The 20,408-nt window shown below is 44.9% G+C and overlaps 1 protein-coding gene across 1 annotated transcript in view; it reads left to right on the top strand.

The window, feature by feature from the left end:
- Nucleotides 1–2,084: 2,084 nt before the first annotated feature.
- The window catches only part of LOC106586311 (R3H domain-containing protein 1-like), a 34,267-nt gene continuing 15,943 nt past the window's right edge, over nt 2,085–20,408 (top strand). Inside the window, 14 exon segments of the mRNA XM_014173473.2 lie at nt 2,085–2,360; nt 8,493–8,748; nt 9,749–9,955; nt 11,491–11,526; nt 11,991–12,086; nt 14,069–14,201; nt 14,578–14,656; nt 14,894–14,953; nt 15,544–15,684; nt 16,006–16,114; nt 16,451–16,546; nt 16,660–16,742; nt 16,894–17,111; nt 18,754–19,050. Of these exon segments, the coding sequence (XP_014028948.2) occupies nt 9,764–9,955; nt 11,491–11,526; nt 11,991–12,086; nt 14,069–14,201; nt 14,578–14,656; nt 14,894–14,953; nt 15,544–15,684; nt 16,006–16,114; nt 16,451–16,546; nt 16,660–16,742; nt 16,894–17,111; nt 18,754–19,050 (1,540 nt within the window). The 5' untranslated portion in view covers nt 2,085–2,360; nt 8,493–8,748; nt 9,749–9,763.

Here is a 20,408-nt window from a genome sequence, read left to right as displayed (position 1 = left end):
TGAGAGAAATGCCATTGTTTATTTTAATACCATCCAGATTTTAATTACTTGTTTAGTAGGTATGTAAGGTATGTTCAGTAGTATTGCGGTTTTGGGGTCACTGTTCAGTTTTGGTACTGTAGTTAAGTTTAGTTTATTTCAGAAAATACAAAGTGTTGGAATTCCTGATTCCATATATGATCATGAGTCATATAATGCCTAATGAGAGCACTACCAGGAATACCAACACTTTGTATTTTCTGAAATGAAAACACGATTACTCTGCAACACTAAAACACAGTGCATTATGTGTATGAAATCAATATGTAAAAATGGCTCAGACATTGTATAGGGCTATGCCATGTTTTCTTACAAAGAGAAAAACATGCGCACCGATATCTGTAGCGCGGTACTTCTAATTTCCCACTCCGAGGTAATGTGATGGGCTATCTCTGTAGCCCTTGAGCTCCTTCCATCTGTTGTAATCGCAACACAGGATGCATTGGCCAGTTCATTGACAACTTTGGCTTTAGCTTGCTTATATAGAGCTGGTATTAACCGTTTTCTCAAATGGGTTGGAGAGGGCGAAGTTAATAACGTAGCTATAGCACTTTCACGATGTGCTGAAACCCGTTATTCTTCTCAACCACTGAGAATGGGCGCATATCCCCAGTTATAAACATAACTATCGCTCTTGTTATTTCTTTGGCCTGGTCAGAATCCGCTGCAAAGCAGCCCTTTGCCTTTCCGTCTTGCTCGGCTGGTAGGAATACTGAAATCAAATTTTATTTGTCACATTTAAAAAAATGTTTTTTATTTTACCTTTATTTATCTAGGCAAGTCAGTTAAGAACACATTCTTATTTTCAATGATGGCCGAGGAACAGTGGGTTTAACTGCCTTGTTCATGGGCGGAACAACAGATTTTTTTTACCTTGTCAGATTAAATCTTGCAATCTTTCGGTTACTAGTCCAACGCTCTAACCACTAGGCTACCTGCCGCCACATGCGCCGAATACAACAGAAATGCTTACTTACAAGCCCTTAACCAACAATGCAGTTTTAAGAAAATACCTATAAAAAAAAGTTAAAGAGCAGCAGTAAATAACAATAGCGGGGCTATATACAGGGGGTACCGGTACAGAGTCAATGTGCCGGGGCACCGGTTAGTCGAGGTAATTGAGGTACAATGTACATGTTGGTGTAAATGTGTCAACATGTTTGAGGTGTTGGCAGCTGCGTAGGCTATTCTCATTGAGAAGTGGCAACATACCCACTCTTTCAATCGCCGTTGCAGTCTACTGTGAAGCCAAAATGTTCCCTAACTGGAGATTTAAAAGTTGGAGAATCGTCCTGGTTTATCGACCCCGACCACTCGCCATCGTACAGAACTATACTGAACAAAAATTTAACTGCAATAGGCAACAATTTAAATGATTTTACTGCGTTACAGTTCATTTAAGGAAATATGCCCATTTAAATGAATTAATTGGGCCCTAATCTTTGGATTTCACATGACTGGGCAGGGGCGCAGCCATGGGTAGGCCTGAGCATCTGTATGTTGTCCTAGTTGGTTGATTAGGCCAAGCATTCCTTGATGAACAATTCTTCATCGCTAATGAATAATCAAATATTTTATCTTGTAGTAACTATCTCTTTATAAACACGTTTTGTTCACTAAAAGACTTGCGGAAGAGACGGGTCAAAACCTTTATTCAAATGAGATGTTTCTCCCCCTTAATTGACTGCTACAGTCAATTAATCAAATACACATAGACAGTAGAATTCTCTCAATCTTTCTTTACATCACACTACCTCTTTACACTATTTCTCTGTAAGGCATATACTGTGGTCCAACATACCCCCACCTTTCCCACACACTCACTCCTACACAAACACCCACACACACTCTCTGGTTGGGGTGTGATTTTATTGCGGGGGGGTGGTTGGTTATGAAGGGGGAGGGATGGGTGAGGTAGGTAAACATCCCATGGCTCCTCTCAACGCCGTGGGCTCGGGCTGTATCGCTAATAAAGAGCTCAATTTAGCCAGTGACGTGCCGCGAGCTCAGCCGAGCCACCTGAGTGGCTGAGCCCAGCTCTGACATCATACAGCCCAGTCGTTGATTTGGCTCTGTCTCCGAGGCTTCGGAGTGAGAGTCTCAACCCAACCATGGGCTCTGGCACTTAGGCAGCCCGGCACAGACAGAGCGAGCTAGCGCCGCGAAGAGAGGAAGAAAGAAAGGAAGAAAGAAAGGGCGGAAGAAGGGGGCTGTCTCGGGGACAATTCTCCGAGCAGCAACTTTCACAGCCAATGCAGCCTCTGGTACTATGGAAACTAAACCCCTGACCAATGGAAATAATGGTGGCTACAATGTGGCAGGTGAGTGATATGTGCTGTGCACACTCCTCTCGAGAGGTGCAAGTACCTACCAGAACAATGTCCATTATATGAGCTCCCTGTGTAAGTGTCTTGTCTCCGTTTGTCTTTGTACATAGCGAAATAAACCTGAGACTGTTTGTGAGCGTGGCTGTAGTATTCAGCAATTTGCAGTGAGAGAGCAGAGTTTGCCGGGGATATGCTGCGGCTTTTCTAGAAGTTCACAAGCTTTGCGTACGAAAAGGAGGAATATGATTAGCTGTCTGGAGCTTTGTGATTTTTTTGCAACAAGGTTGTCTTTGGCCGTAGCCCCATTAACTTCCCCATTGAAAATATTGTTATTTGCGCTGCTGCGACGTTGTTTCTTTCCCAAAGTTTTTTTCCCCTTAGGTTAGAGAGGGGGAAGGAAGCGGTGCGCTTGATCCCCTGCTGAGATCTTTTGATGTGTGCTGAATAGCACCACGGCACTCGGACCCAAGCTGCTCAGTCCCTCTCTAAAACCTTACTCGCTGTGCCATGCTTGGACCAGGAGGGAAATGAATGCAACAGTAAGACAGTCTCCATCTCTCTCCTTCAATGGCGTTGTCAATTTGTGACACGGGGGCTTTTTTCACACCGGAAAAGTTGTTGCGTCTAATGGGGCGCGGAATATGCAGATCTTTTGCAACTCTGAATATTATTACGTTGTCTAGTAGGAGTGCGCTTCTTATTTTTCTTCTGTCATTTTTGCAATTCTGTTAATAAGTGCTCAATCAGCTCATAAGCCATTTAGAAGTGTTGAGGCTTGCTGTTTTTGTCTTGTGCCTCTGTCAGCATTTTCATGCTCATTTCTGTGTCTCCAGGTGTGTTTGTTTCCTCAATCGTCCTCTGGCTGGCTGATGAATTGGTTATTATCCCTGTCATAGATTATTCTATAGCGTTACGAGCTTGGCTTTATTTGCTAATAGTTCACTGGTAATTGCGCCTATTCTATTTCCCCATATGATACCTTAGGGGACTGTTAGCAAATCATTTTTATGCTAAGTGTGTGCGAACTGTGCCGTAATTGGTAGAGTGGGGCCACTTGTATTTAGTTTCCCTGAATACTATGCATCTCATTTCTGTTAAATGGGGCAATCAGAGTTCTGGTAAAGTGGGACAAGGTTATGATGGGAATGGAGTCCGTCAGACCACCACTGGCACCGCACACCTAACGGCTACTCTGCATCAGCCATTCTCATCAATTCCCCCCGTCTTCAATTCATATCCTTTTATGTCTACTAATCGCACATCTAATGAAGGGGACCAAGTGAAGGATTATAATTTGATGCCTAGCCCAAATGTCACTTGCCATCAGTGAGCTTTGGCTCCCATCACAGTCCCAGACGGCCGGAGCGAGGCGACGAGGGTCATTTTCAGAGTCTGGCTAATGATTCAGTTCAGTCTCCTCCAGCCTCACTCTAAGAGGAGGTTGAAATTAATAACATAACGGGACCCAGTGCTACTGCAAGCCACAATGCCCCAGAGATGCACTCCAGAGATGGCGTTTAACATTGCCCAGAAACCTGGCGTAATTGCATTATGATTGGGGCAAAAGGCAGGGGAATATCTGGCTCATGAAGGCAATTAAGTGGTGTAATTGCTATATGGATGTAGCCGGGGAGGGAGCGGAGCCCGGCGCACTGCGCTCTAACCTCCGCAGGAAGTCCTCATTAGTGGAAAGTAGCGCTCCTTTGTGTGCTGAGTGGCGGCTGCTGCCGTCCAGCAAAGGAAAAAAACTGCACCAGGATTTTGATCCTTATCCTTCCTTCCCTTATATGTTTCATTCATTCTTTCTCCTCTTTCTTCCCCGTTGGTAATTGAAAGGAAGCTAGAGGTAGCCTCACCTCTGACGGCAGCCCTGAAGTCACCTGGCCCATCTGTTAGGAAACTCACACAGCAGGTGAGAGATTCACCATGTCTCCTCTCTCTGCTGGATGAGATGATGGATAGTGGATATTGTGATTTGCTATTGAAGTCATTAGTGTAGTTCGATGTATGGTGAATTAGAGCTGGGACGATCAATCAAAATGTATCAATACCGGCCATTTATCGAGGACATTTTTACTGATATCAATAAGAACGATAAGTAGCCTTTAATAGAGGAATGTGAAGTTTGAAATAAAATAAGTCTGCTAAAATGGGCTATTGCTAACGGGACAATGATTGACACATTTAAAGTAGTAGTAGTAGTTTTAAGGGTAATATAATAAAAAGTAATTGGTGCACATTAATGTTAAACGTATCGTTCAATGTATCGTTATCGTGATAATTTCATTACATTTATGGTGATATGGATTTTTGTCCATATTGCCCCGCACTACTGGGAATTCGCCCATCTCATTTTTGATAGCCCTGGCTCGGACATTGATATAGACTTCTTTATTCCTGCATTCATAAAAATAAAAAACCGTTTGGCCGGCAAGACTCTGCTTTTGATCACGGCTTTGTGTTTAAGCAGATGGAAATGAACAGCACCACTGGGGTCTGAGAGTTGAACCTCCTGCCTCGGGGGCATTTAAAAAAAAATCTCCCGTAACTCAGAGAGCGTCATTAAAGAAAGCACCCTGGGGCTAGAGGTGGACTGTCTTTTGAGCCTTCAGAGTGTTGAATGCACCGGAATCTTAGTCCGTCAATGGAACAGTGTACTTCTTGGCGCAGTTCCAAACTGAAGCCAGGGAATGACATATTTCAGATGGTAATGTATGTAAGGGAAGGGGGCACGGTGGGAGCAAAAAGGGGCAGTTACGGAGTTGGCATCACTGTGGTATTTTTCTTTTCATTTTGTGTTTTAAGTGTGTGTGTGTGTGTGTGTGTGTGTGTGTGTGTGTGTGTGGTTAAGGCACAGTAGTGGCAGGCTTCAGAGCACCCCCCCTTGCAAATTATATTCTGTTCTGACGCCAGCCAACTGTCAATCATCCGTAAATATAATTGGCTATGAAAAAATAGTTCACCCAGTGCTGATGGGGATTATTAATAAGGACGCCATCCCCCTGTGTGTGTGTGTGGGTGGTAAAAAAAGAGAGAAACTCTCTCCAGGTCTATGTGCTTAAAAGATAACAAAGGTTGAAAGGAAGGAATTTAATTAAAGTTTTCATCTCCCTCAGTTCTTATTTCAATATCACGAAGGATTCTAATCTTGCAGAATTACATAAATTGACTATTTTATTCTTGACCCCAAAAAATGGTAGTTGTTGCATTGCCATAAATGCTTTCCCCACAGATAAAGGGTAGAATTATTTTTGGTGAGTCACATGCTTTCATACGAAGGAAATACTGTTTACCTAGTTTATATTCTGGAAACTAAAATTGTGTATGTTCATGGTTAGTTAACACATGATTGGACTGTCACAGACAGATCAGTCCATTTGTCTCTGTGGTTTATTACAGTGTCAACTTGCAGATCGACCGTAGCGGACTGCTCCTGCTTTCTTGTCCTCCTGCCCATGTTCGTGCCATGCTTCCTCACTATTTAAGTCTATAGGACACCTCCCTGCATGAGTCCCAAATGGCACCCTGTTCCCTATATAGTGCTCTACTTTGGACAGGCCCTCGTCAGAAGTAGTGCACTATATAGGAGTAAGGTGCCATTTGGGATGCTACCCTGCCTCTTGTTTTGTACACAGCAGGGATGAAGAAGCAGCAAACAGCTTATTTATCCAGCCTGACAAAATCAATACCTTTTCCACTCTTAGCTGTCACTCGTTGACACAACACAGATCTCATTTGTATCTCCCAAGATCCATTTGCCGACTGGATGACTGATCGGAAAGAGAGAGGCATGCACACACACAAACACATGTTACAATCACTCACAAACTCGCCACTTCCACCCTTATTTGTACTCTTAGTTTTCCCTCTGCTCACTGGTCGGCCACAGTTGGTTGAGCAGCTTGATGTAAAGCCCTAACCACCTAAGCATTCCTCGAGTCAACTGTGAGGAGAAGAGATGGCCGGTGCTGTCTCTGTCTGGCTCCGGCTAGCCGCTCGGCTAGAACACCCTGGCCAATTAGTGCGAAATGTGGACACGGAACCCCCCCCCCCATTGAAGAGGAAAGAAGGAAAAGTAACAAAATAAAATCCCCTGGAGAAAGAAGAGAGCTCCATGAATTGGACCTTTTGCAGATTTTCTGTCTGAGGAAAATAAAAATGCCCGTTGCCTCTAATATTCTCCATCTGTCATCCACAAATACATTTGTGTGAACCAAGTCACCTTGTGAGGAGAACGAGCATTTGCCGTAGAAATGATGCACTCATAAATTTATAAGAAAACACAAACCACAAGCATATGGACAGACACCGAAAATTCTACTGAGACCAGAAGTCCCTGAAGAGTCATGTGACTACAAGGCTCAATGTCCAGGGTCAAGAAAGACCTGCTTCTTAGATGACCGCACCACGAACTTGTGTAATGGAGATTGATCCTCATGGGGCCTCAGTCAGGCAGCACTGGTCCTCCCACTAGAAGAGACGGTACTGTACTCTCCTCTCTACCACCAGCCCTCCACCACCAACCAACCCTGCTCTCCTTCTCTCTGCCTGGGGGAGCCTCCATCTGTGGCCACTCCAGAGTGGGGGCGTGGGAGGGAAAAGGTTGGCCAGGCATGGTCGTCCTTGCTCTCCTGACGCCGGATGTGCTGCGGAAAAAAACGGGAGGGGTGGTAGGGCGGTGGGGGGATTGGTGAACTACTGAGCTCTCATGAATTCCAGAACTGCTCTTGTCTGGTCGCATTAAAAGCATAATTGTCCTTGAGTGTGAGTCCGCCTAGAGAAGAGGTGGGAAAATATGCAGAGTATCTCGTTCAGCCCCTCGCCGACGTCTGGTCCCTGTGACCCCCACAGCGCAGCTCGCATAGTTGAGATGTGGAGGGCTTATGGCAGGCTGTCACTCCCAAAAAGCACAGGGCAGGCAGCCCAGACAGCAGGAGGCCTGGGGAAAGAGACGGAGCAGAGGGACTTGTGACAGACACCACACGCCCTGTTGACAGACAGGAGGCTGCAGCACACCGACAGACGGGTGTGTGCGTGTGTGTGTGTGTGTGTTGACAAGCATTTGTGTGTGTGTGTGTGTGTGTGTGTGTGTGTGTGTGTGTGTGTGTGTGTGTGTGTGTGTGTGTGTGTGTGTGTGTGTGTCACACTAAAAGCCAACCAGACACGCGCACACACCTGTCCTCTCTACTGACAGCCCCCCACCAGCCCTGGGCTACAGATCTCATGAATCCCAATCAGGCGAGGCCATCGGAAGATTAAATAATGCAGCAGCCCCTGCTTCAGCTCTGCGCCATCTCCATTAGCCTGATAAATGTGCTACGTTGTCAGTCAGGTACACAGCAAGTGTTTGCTTAGCTGTGCCCTGCCATTCTCAAGTCAACACGTCCCTATGATCTCAGGCCTCTATTTGGACTGGTATTTACACCGCTCAATTCTGCAAAAAAAATTGAATTGAGAAGCACCAACAGAGTTATCCTGGCCAGTGTAGAGCAGATCAGATAACTGTTCAGTAAACTGGACTGAAGAGAGGGACCAGTTTTAGGAGGAACTAGCTACCATGACACCATGCTTCTTGGTGCCCATGGCAACCTCTACGAGGTGAATCAGTGCCCGGTTACCTGGGGCTCCATAGGGCTAAGAGATGAGTTGGAGCCATTGTTAACTGGATTATGGAGCGAGCTGGAAATCCACTTGACCTCCTGGCCGACCCCTCTGACTGGGACTTCCTCCACACAGCTTCTTAACCCAGAAGAGAGCAGAGTTTAGCGGGGTTAGAGCGTGGCGGAGCTCTGAGGGAGCTGAGAAATGGAAACGTTAGCTCTCTGTGACAGCCTCCTGCCCTGCAGTTTGGCCTCCAACCACAGGAGAGAAAATAATCAGAGAAGCAACGAATCCACGTCTTCTCAGCTAGACAGTGGCCATTCGGTCAGCCAAATAAAGTTGATTCAAAATGATTGTTTTAGTATCACTCCTACTCTATGTGAGTGTGTATGCACGTGATAAATTCAACACCCTGTTTTACAAATATGTTAAAGATGAGTTTACATTTAAATACATAAATCACCAGTGAATACACATGCTAACAAACCATTCTCTCTTCCTCCCTCCACCTGTCTCTCTCCCCAGGTCACTGAGGGGCATGAGAGCCTTGTCGGAGGCCAGCGCTGTTGCTTGCCGGACCCAGTGCTGGTGACGGGGACATGGGCCTCTTCCTCAGGGCTTCCAGCACGACCCAGCTCCACACAAGCCAGAGCCTCAGCCACCAACTGGTCCAGCACCACCCAGACACCAACGGCAGCAGCACGCAGAGGGACCCCGCCTCAGTGGGTCTCGCCCTTCTCTTTGGCGCTACCACTGACCTGCAGGCCAAGCACCACAGCCGGTAAATAACACACACACACACACACACACACACACACACACACACACACACACACACACACACACACACACACACACACACACACACAAAATCAGACATCACTCGCATCACAGACATTACATCCTCTGCAGTAATAGTCACAGCCCATGTCTCAGGACAAAGCATTAAAGAGGCAGTCCATTTCAGACTAGAGATGGCAGACTGGATAGGCAGGGTAGAGCGGGCAGTGACAGCCAGAGAGACTGGGTGGGAGAGAATAGGATGCCAGTGTGGTGACAGGTTGCCAGATAGGAGATAACGCAGGGAGATTGCTTCTCCCGTTTTCACGATAAGGAAGATCGGGATCCCTGGAGGCCTCAGTGCTGCTAGCTACAGCGTCTACAGGCCCGCATATGGGAGTGTCACCACCACCGTGTCTTTCTCCCTGCGAGGCAGGCAGCCTGGCAGGCAGAGCAGTCACAGCTCGCTGCACCATCTGGCCATGCTGACGTCCGCCCTGGCACCAGACACGCACTGTCAGGCAGGACCACGTTGTGAGTAGAGGAGCGTCACACACACAGGAGTAGAGCATATCTCACCCTCTAAAGTGTTAATGGAAGCGCTTCAGAAGCCACTGATTCTCATTAGCACTTTTGAGCTGGCTGGGCTCTCCTGAGGGCCAGGTGCTGCTCACACTCTCAGGGACATGGTTTTCATCAATTTAGATCGAGGGAGGGGTGTAGGGAAAGGGGGAGAGGTTAAGGGTTTACAATGATGCATTATTACACAGTTGGCTATAATATTGGGTGATTTGTCATTGAGGAAACTTCATTGATCTGTTAATACAAATAGCTGCTGCTGAAACAGTAGCCTCGAGGAGAACAAGCAGTGGCTGAGGCTGACCGAAGGAACCGTTTCGTGTGTTGTCCATCTCTTTCTGCTCTCTAGGTCTCGAGCTCTTGGTAGACGAAGCTCCAAGTAGCCTTCTCTAATGAGGATGTCTGATACTGTCACTGTAAAGGAGACTAGCGACACTATGAGAGGTGTGGAGACGAAGGAGAGCCACCATGCCAGTGCCACACCAACACCAGCGGGGGGAGAAGAACCAAGCCCGACCAAGACAAACGGCAGGGAGCAGGCAGAGACCCAGCCACAGGCCAAAGCTCAAACCCAGCTCCAACCCAAGATTCAACCAGAGAGCTGCTGCCAAGACAAGAACGAAACTCAGGTAAATCTCATCAGAGCAGGGTTGTATCTTACCCCCTGGGCCCAACACCGTCCCGTACCAGTCAGCCTTTTTTTTTTTTTTTACCAACGCCTGCAACCCCTCCTCCCCACAAAATCAACCATCCCTACCCACACAATTTCCGTATCAAAGTATGGCATGTCAGTTGACGGGGTTGGGTTATGTATCGGAGGACTACACTAAAGGTATATGCAGCGCGAAATGGTAGGGGACTAGTGAGACAGACGTGTGAGGGTTGGGGGTATCGGTGGGCTTTGTAATGGTTAGCAGAGCGGGGAGAAATAATTGCTTTCTGATACAGCACAGGCTCAGGGGCCCTGGGGAGTCCCTGGCAAAGCACAACCAATCAATTGTCAGATAATTGAGTTGTGAGAACCCGCAGAAGCGGTGTACCGCAAAACCACTACTCAGTTATCATACGCTTGAAGGTTAACCTTGTGGAGGTTTTATATGTCAGGCGGCCTATATCGTTTTTTTCTCTCCCATCCTCTGACAGGTAGTGCGTGAAAGATTTGAACAGCTAGGCTAGTCTCCTTTCATGCTGTAACATTTCCCTCATGCTATCCCCCTTTCTGAAAAACCTTGACCCTTTTCATATCTCAGCACCACTAGTCTACTCTCAACCTGGCTCCATGTGTATAGGTGGTTATATATGGTATTACAGCAGTCAGAGGAGAGCTGCATTTGAAATGGCACCCTATTTACTATATAGGGCCTATAGGGCTCTGGTCAAAAGTAGTGCACTTTATATGGAATAGATTGCCATTTCAGTTATATCTTAGCCTGGCTGCCCCCCCTTGTAAAGGTGGTTGTATAGTACTAAAGATTAGGGGGGGGAGAATATACCTGTAAGGGAATGGAAAGGCCAAGAACCATGCAGTCAGTCTGCTGAGGAGATCCATGCAAGAGGGGAAAAGCAGATAATCTCGATCTCAAATCCCAGTTTATCCACAAACTTCTCCTGTATTACCCTAGGGGGATGAGGAGGCGGAACAAATGCCTTTACCGCCATCTGTCTCCTCCACTTTGCAGATCGAGGCGCCTCACTGCACACAAGGTGCTGTTTTAGATGTGTGTGCAGGAGAGAACAGTTATTTTACCATTCCCCGCGGCCGTTCTTCCAAGTCTAGAATTTAGAGTAGCATGGAGGGCAAGGAACGCTTTCTTTCCAAATCCTCTACTACAGTGACTTATTTAGACTTGGGTATAGTTTAGCCTGATGCATTAGGGAAAACAAATTAAAATGTTATTGTGCATCAACCATTTATAAATAAGGTTAGAATCTGTTGCATATTTAGGCAAAAGAAAAGGTTGCATCTTAACATTTCTTCATTACAAAAACATTTAATGGATCTGTTTTTGTAAGAGATGGAATAATTGGTTTCGAGAGCAGATTCCTATCTTTACTATGTAATGGTCCTCAGTCATTTTGTTATTAAGGGGACTCATCCCAGGGCTTACAGACAATGAGACCCTTGTCTCATGTGATCCATTTTGTCTCATTGCCTACCGTACAGCGGCAAACACCGGGACAGATGGGAAAAAGGCCCAAGGTACAGTGGCAAGAGGCATGTCTGTAACAGTGTTTGCTTGATGAACCCCACCATCTAATAGCTGACAATGAGTTGTTTTTCCCTTTTAATTTACACTGCCTGCACCCCCCCCCCCCCCCATTTTGTGTAGTATATATTTTTTACACTTTTTAAGCTTGTGGATTTCAGTTATCCAAGTGCAAATTCTAAATTCTAATGCATCAGAATCATGACGAGTGATCTAACCAGTGACCAGTTAATGGTCAATCTAACCTAGGTGACCGTGTGCATGGTGTTGTCTTGAGCTTGGGTTGCCATGCTAGTGTGTGCTGTGCTTGCACGGGAACTCTGGGTTCCTTTTAATTTTCCTTCTGATACCCCCTCCCTCCATGCGCTTGGTTTGTGGTGTGTTTTCAAACTCTACCTGCACCGTATTTGTCCCACCCTGACTCTCTTCTTAACCCTCACCACTCTCCAATCCCCAGTCTAACTCAAAGTTAAAGTTAGTTCGGAGCCTGGCTGTTTGCGAAGAGTCCTCTCCTCCTCTCCCTATTACCACTGATCTGCCTCGAGAACACAAGGTAAACTGCAAATCCCCCACGCCCCTCCTATGACAATTCACTGCCTCTCCCCAAACCATCAGCTGGTGTCAAACCATCATTTCATTGCATATTTATACCCCACAAGTGCATCTCTTTTAATAGTGAAACGTCAAGAAAGAGGTTCACAAGAATTTCCTGTAGTTTCCACACCTCACCAACTGTTCCCCTCTTTGGTTATCTTCAGCCTCCAGAACAGCATTTTTTCCCCCAACAAAAGCTTCAGAAAGGAATTTGTTTGAATAACACGACGTTTCCAGTTGCTTGAAAGGATTTGTGACTATTGAAGCACCTACCTAGTTTCAGGTCACTCACCACATGATTCATAAATTTAGAAATCAATGTTATTCAATTATTGCACCCACACTGCTCGCGTGCGCCAACGAGCGTCTGCGTTGCCAAGGGCTAAAATAGAACTCCTTTCTATTTTTGACGCAGATCACACTGCAAGTCCTGCCTCTCCCATCTCCTCATTGGTTTATAGAAGCAGGTACCCACGTGCCATCTCCTCATTGGTTATACCCACGTGGGTGATTGAAAGACGAAATGTTTTGCTGGTTGTCATGGTAATACTATGAAAGTGTAGATGCCAATCACCATTTAACTTCAAAGATGAAAAAGCCTGGAAGGAGGAGAGATGACTAGAAACGATTCGGTTGACCGTTTTATGTGTGGCTTAATTGTCGGAGTAGAGGACCTTGTGCATTTCAGGTCAAATAACAACTCAATGTTTATATCCCAGGACAAATTAGCTAGCAACAGCAAGCTAGCTAAATAGGACAAATTAGCTAGCAAGTGCAAGCTAACTAGCTCAATTGCCATACATGTTTAATGCTTTTTGACCTGTCCCCAAATTAATGTAATTGGTTCAGAGTTTGTTTTGATATTTTAACCTGCGTGTCGTGATCGCGTTTGGTGTAGGGGGACAAAATAAATGTATGCACGATGACGCACGCGCGCAGCCGATTTGGGTTCCGTGTTAGCTGTGGTCTAGATTCTCACATTTTTTTTGTTCAACATGAAATCAGAATTTTTTTAAGACCCAAAAGGTCATACTAGAATTAGCCTATTCATATAATTTGTTTTAATCTGACAGCAGGGGTTCAAATCTGTCTAATTAATTGAATCCAAGTTTCTGTAGAACACGTTTGTTTTATTAGGTGTTAGGCCAACTTTCTTTCATTCCAACCATTCCATAGAATGAAATAGTGTCTCGTTTAACTGGTTTACTGTATAAAAACCCTAAATCAGGAGCAATATGGAAACTCCCTGACTGTGTAAGTGAATTAAACAAATGCTTGTCAAATTATCTCCCACCTCATGAAAGAATACGCTTGGCAGGGTGTCACTAAGACTCATTCAGTCAGATTTATGCCCTTGAACTGGTGTGTGATTGAGATTTCCTTTCCCAGGAGTTTTCCCCCCCACTCTATTCACCATCCTTCACTCTCTTGCTTTCACTCAGTCTGTGCCGCATCAAAGCGTTGTTAGCAAGCTGCAACTCCCCTAAACTAGTACTTTTTACAGGGGCGGTGCAATTTTTTTTTTCTTCCAATGTAAACATTGCAGATTTCCCCATTTTAAAAAAACAAAAAAACATTTGCTGTCCCTCGGCCTCGTTGTGTGCTTGTTTTACTTCAACTTTAGTATTGACCAAAAGATTAAATTAAAGACTTTCTGGGTGCTTCAGATTCTTAATCAGAAAAAGAGTAGGCGGGAAACCTTTGTTTCTAGCTACTCTGTAGGCTGTGAATGCTCAAGATCATAGCATTAAACTGATAACCCTTAGTACACATGGGCTTTCCTACCATGCCACCCCACTAGCTACATGATCTGTACATTTGGAAAGTTGGGGGGGTCCTCATCATTATCCTGATGGATAGCTCCTTAAGAAATAGAAATCACCTTATCCCATTTATTTCATTATAAAAGGTGACTCCAACAGTCTTGTCTTTATTTTGCAGGATGAAGTTGAGATCCAGGTCTCCCAGTCATTTGACAAAGAGGAGGTGCCACCCATCAAGGATGAGGAGAACAAAGGTGTGGAGAAGCTGCTAGAAAAGACTGAGAGGATGCCCAGGAAGATGCTGTCCAGAGGTAGGCATTGTTTGCGTCCCCTATGGGCTCTGGTCCAAAGAAGTGCACTAAATACAAAATAGGTTTCCATTTGGGGGACAGCCATCCTGTGTGGGAAAGCACCGGCTATTGTCTGGAACCAGAGGTTTCTCAGAGGTTGTAAAGTTTATTTAAAATAAACTAAAATAACAGCTTTCTCAGTCAGCACTCAATGAACCTTCAACATTTCTGTAAAATTAAGTGAAAAAGCAATGGATGGTCTATGTCCTACAAGTTTAGCTTATTTATTTATTTTTTATCTTTCTTGCTTATTAATGCTCTAACTTTTGCGAAGTTTCTGCGAAATGAGGAGACACAATAGAAAAGTTTTTCTTTAATGCCTATTTTTCCCCTCCAGATTCCAGTCAGGAATACACAGACTCTACCGGGATCGATATCCATGAATTCTTAGTAAACACATTGAAAAACAACCCCAGGTGTGTAGCCATGCCAATCATTTAAAAATATTTTGTCTGTTCCCACAAGCCCAGCTGTTCTCTTTCACTGGTGAATAAGCAAAGACTCATTCTCTAAAAGGTTTGAACACTTGGCATCTTCATCAGTCGATTACTAATTGCAGTTTTTTTCATACCCTGAGGTAATGAGATGGATGCTCAAATGACTAAACAGACTCCAAACAAATTCTCTCCATGTTCAATCCATTATATTCACAGGGACAGAATGATGCTGCTGAAGTTGGAACAGGACATTCTCGACTTTATCAGTAATAACGAGTGAGTAGTTCAGCTGAGTCTAGATTTTTTTGGGGTGCATTTCAATTGAATTTCCGAGTCTCTTGTGTCTTGATTTGTTGAGGATTTGGTGGGGGGGTGGTTCATTTCAACAGAATAAGCTGTTTCTGTTCATTTATTAAGCCTCATGCATAATTTTGTGTGATGTCTCTCTCTGCCTGGGGAGAACTAATGAGATTTGACTCCAGGCTATGTTGGACCGTTTTGCACAGAACGACTGTTCCTAATTGTCCTGTAGTCCCTCTTTGAATTATTGATTTGGTCCCCTGTACTTGCCCCCCATCCTCTTCTCCCTGTCCCCTCCTCCATGCTCCTCTCTCCCTGTCCTCTCCCACTCTCTTCCCATCCTCTCCCACCTCCCCATGTCCTCTCCCCCTTTCCTCTGTCCTCTCTCTTCCTCTCCTCCCTGTCCTCTCCTCCATCCTCCTCTCCTCCCTGTCCTCTCCTCCATCCTCCTCTCTCCCTGTCCTCTCCCACTCTCTTCCCATCCTCTCCCACCTCCTGTCTTCTCCCCCTTTCCTCTGTCCTCTCTCCTCCTCTCCTCCCTGTCCTCTCCTCATCCTCCTCCTCAGAAGCCAGAAGAGAAAGTTCCCTCCAATGACCTCCTACCACAGAATGCTGCTGCACCGCGTCGCCGCCTACTTCGGCCTAGACCACAACGTCGACCAAACCGGGAAATCTGTAATCATCAACAAAACTAGCAATACAAGAATGTGAGTAATGTCTCTCGTCCCTCTCTGCCGCAACCAATAATTTAAATGTTCATCCCTACTCTTAATTCAAATGGCTAAGCCTGCAGAAATATTCTGCCAAGGAAAAAGAGATTTTCCTTTGCAGCCCTCGAAATGAGTTTTTGGAGAAACGTAATTATCTGCGTTTTCAATATTGGGTGATGAAGGTTGGGAGGAGAGCAACAGCGTTTGAGGCGGAAGGGAGATGGTGTAAACATCTCAGGTTTCTTGGAACGAATTCGTACTACAACTCAAGTTTTATTTTAACCCCCCCCCCCCATATCTCTCTCTTTCTCTCTGTAGCCCTGATCAAAAGTTTTCAGAACACATCAAAGACGACAAAACTGACGACTTCCAAAAGCGCTACATTCTCAAAAGGGACAACTCCGGCTCAGACAAAGATGACAACATGGTAAGATAGTCATTTGATGTGAGGCTCCCCAATACTAGACCTCATTATGATCAATGAGCTTCCAAGAAAGAAAGTTAAAATGCGAAAATAAATAATTAGCTTTTCTCCATGAAAGCCAGTAAAGTTTTAAAAAGACAACCCCATTTTGAAAAGTGTTTTTCCTTGATGCGCCAAGCGTAGTCAATGGCCAAATGGTATTAATGGTGATTAGTTCAGTGTTTCCTAGAGTATATTCCCTTAGCCCTTTGTTACTGTTAACTAACAAACCATTGCTAAAGGAGACAGTTGATGGATGTGTCAGATGTTAGTGCTAAAGCATTGTGTTGACGTGTCTAGATGAGGATGCGGCTGAAGGACGACCGGAGGAGTAAGTCTATAGAGGAACGAGAGGAGGAGTACCAGAGGGCCAGAGACAGGATATTTGCTCAAGATGTAAGAACCATCCCATAGAATTCCCTTAATATTAATTTAATAGGTTTTCAATGCAGATTACGAGAGTTTGAGTCAATAAGTACAAGTAGCGAACAGAGCCTATTTTATTACAGGGTCCAGATGGCTTTGCTCTTGAAAAAAGGATACAGGAGGATGATGCTTGTAACAGCACACAGCAAAGGCGGCAAATGTTTAGGTAATTATCTCTCACCGTAACATAGCCATGACAAATTCCCCATCTCTTACTCTCTACTTAGGAAACGGTTATGCTATTAATCTGTTTCTATCTCTTATAATAGCTAATAAATGTATAATCCCATAATGGTTTAAAATGGCTCCTTCCTCAGGTTAAAAGATGGCCGCCCGGCCAACAGTCGCCAGAGCAGCTCTGAGAACGAACCCAAGTACTCTGACCCTCGGCCGTGGAGCAGCACAGACTCTGACAGCTCCAACCGTAACCTGAGGCCAGCCATGACCAAGGCCAGCAGCTTCAGCGGCATCTCCGTCCTCATCAGGGGAGACAGCTCGGGCAGCAGCAAGAGCATGGGTCGCCTCTCTAAGACTGGTAAATAACCACCACTTCCACTATCAACTAGCCTGGTTAAACCAGACTGAATGCCACCCTCCATGGTGAGTGCAGAGTTCAGTGTGGTTTAACCAAACTAACCACCAAGCACAGTTCACTTCACTCTAAATCTCCACCTTTATATTGGCCAATCAGCAGTGCAGCACCTGTCAAAACGGCCTGTCCATTAGAGGAGTGTCCAATCAGAGAAGCCATGTGACATGACAAAAGCAGATTGTAGAATAATGCCCATCATTCTGTCAAAGGGTTTGAATGTTTTTAGTCTTTAGAGACAAATTCCCTATGAAGACTCCTGCCAGGTGAAATGGGTGCTTCACTGTGTGGTCTTGTGCTGTAGGTGTATTCTCAAACAGATGTTGGCAGATGAGGAAAACCAAACCATGCACATTTCATCTCCTGTCTCTGCGTTGATATAGGATGCTTTTTGTGTGTTCCCCCCCTTCATTTTATTTGATCAAGATATTGACGGAGCACTTCTTTTCTATTTGGCAACACAAGACTGATGCAGGTCTTAGTGCATTGTCACACCTTGCTGACACTTAACATACCACTCACATGTTGACAGTGTGTACATTTTTAGCAGTGTGCTTTCTAATGCGTGCCTTTCCAGCATACTTTCTCCTCTTATTATATTTGCCGCTCCTCCTCTCTCATTTTATTACAACCATTTGGTATCTGGAGTGTGAATTCATTGGTTATTACGTTCACAAAAAGAAGAGCCCCATCTCAAACATACAATGGTCAGTTTAATAGGGGAAGTAGCTAGCCAATTCAACAAAGCATTATTTTTGCGTTTATACATTTTCTCTTCCTTTCTTTGAACCATAGTTCTACAAATGTTATGGTAAAATGCTATCAGTGGTTTGCTATTCTTTTAGAATTGTAGTAGAATGTCTTAGTCAATCATGTTTTATTTTGTTTACCAGACAGTGATTAGATTCCAGTCTTAATGATCTAATTATGTACAGTTCAAGAATCTATTACTTTCATTAAGTGTTGTGTTCTGTTCTGCCCACCATGGACATGGTGGTGGTGCTTGGACACACAAAGTGAATAGCAAAACAAAGTGAATAGCTAGACGTTAATCAAGAAATTAATTAACTTGTCATTTAGAGCTGCTGACGATATTATCATCCTCTTTCTATTTTATGACCGCATCAGTCCCACAGGTAATTAGAATAGATCATTGGTTGTGTAGGTTTGGAATTTCAAAACTGACCTTTCAAAGTAGTGCATTTCTTAATGAAAAACATTAGAATTCTACTTGGGTCAACTAAAGGTTTTTATGGATGTGGCCTCAACCATTGATGCATTATACAGTTATAGGTGATTGTCTAAGCCAGACTAATATAAATACCCAATGAATTCAAGCAGCTTCTCCTCCAGTAGATACCATCAGTATCTCCTTTGACCCTTGGCATGCATCTAACGACTCTCCCTGTCCATCCCCATATAACAACTCTAAGCATGGTGTGTTAACTCTGCTGTGTCTGTAGGTTAAGGCTTTCCTTCCTTCCTTCCTTCCTTCCTTCCTTCCTTCCTTCCTTCCTTCCTTCCTTCCTTCCTTCCTTCCTTCCTTCCTTCCTTCCTTCCTTCCTTCCTTCCTTCCTTCCTTCCCTAGGTTCCCTAGAGTCTTCTAGTAGTGTAGGGTCCTCCACGGGTTCGCTCTCTCGCTCCCAGCTGCCCCTCACCGTCCCAGCTCTAACCCAGGCTGGCCACCCTCACAACCACGCCGCGCCCCCCTGCCCAGTGGCTTACCCAGGCACCTGCACTAGTAGTACTGTGACTTATGAGGCGGGAGGCAGGAGCGGCCCGGTGCCGCCACCACCAGCAAATACAGCTAACACTAGCTACTATTTGCTTCCCCTGGAAGCCACAGGGATACCGCCAGGGAGTATCCTGGTCAACCCACACACAGGTTGGTACCCTCTAACCCTACCATCGGACCAGGTTGGTTAGGAGTAAGTTAGTTGTACAGTACAGGGGCTTGCCATGGGGGATGTAAAATGTGTCTTGTGTCTTGCCATTGGGTTTCTTTCACAAACCGATATCTTCTCCTTCAAACTAACACAACTCACAGACTCTCACAACTTGCTGCTTATTCCTTGACTGCTTTCTTCTTCTTGTGGTACGTAGAGAGACAGACAGCGTACTGTAGTGTGTAACGTTGGAGCCAGCTGGGGGGTGGGGGTGTATCTGGAAGAAAAGTGGTGGAATGCAAGGCATTTCTTCATGCATTATTTATGATGTGTTTGAGTTCTGATGCTGCTGAGTATTTTGGTGGAGGTGAAAATTAGAACCTGCTTTGATTGTCCTTTTTAAATAGTAAACCCAACCGACAGAATGTGTATCGCTTTCCTCAAATTATTTAGATTTGACACTGGAGTCGCTGTCTGAGGCGGCTTGCATTCAAATGAGGATCCGTCTCTCTGCCGCCCGCAGATGAGGTCGGAACAGAAGCACTTTGAAAAACAATAGCGCGCTCGCAAGATCAATATTTCCCGACGTTGGTCAAAACAAATTCCCTCAAGTGTTGCTGAGACAAGGGACAATGGAGCCATAGTGTACGGTGTTATTGAATATAGAAAAACTGGAGAGTCTAAGTCGGCGCTCTGATGTATAATGCATTCCTCTTCAGTCTGCTCGTTCAGTGGCCGACATAGAGAAGGTTAGTTCTTAAATATGCATGGGTCTGGCTGATAAGCCCGGGTATATGGAGCTGGCACTAATATGTTTTTCAAGAGCCAGCCAGGGGTGTGTAATTGCTTATTGACCTTTCTTAAGGACTTGGAAAATGTCTTGTGTAGCACCCAGGAATTAATTTAGCCACCTGATAGTTCAAAACTCAAGAGGAGTTATTTTCAGGGCCATGTGGGCGTCACACGTGCAAAAAATCGAGAAAAACCCATCCTCTCACCACTGGCAAATGAGCCCAGAGTGCAAGTGTATAGCCCATATATTTTCTTCTCAATAATTTATTATGACTCCAAATGTGTAGGAAAAATGCTAACTATAGTAGATACTCGCCGATATTAGATTTAGTCAAATAAGAGCATGGCCAAACCCTCTCTAATCCTCGTAGTATATGAGTAACTTTAGAGCTCACAAAGCAGACATGTCTGTGGAGTGTGAACCCTTGTCCTTACGATAATATATATTACCAACAGGCACTTCATTAGACGTGTGTAGAATACAAATGTAAGGAAAAAACAGCCAAGATTTTACCAGCCAAGTCATACACTGGAGCTGAGTCTCTGCACTGCTCCGTGGCAATAA

Source organism: Salmo salar, chromosome ssa25, assembly GCF_905237065.1.
Source record: "Salmo salar chromosome ssa25, Ssal_v3.1, whole genome shotgun sequence".
Taxonomy (NCBI): Eukaryota; Metazoa; Chordata; class Actinopteri; order Salmoniformes; family Salmonidae; genus Salmo; species Salmo salar.
Note: the sequence above shows the minus strand (reverse complement) of the source record. Positions and strands in the feature narration are given on the sequence as shown.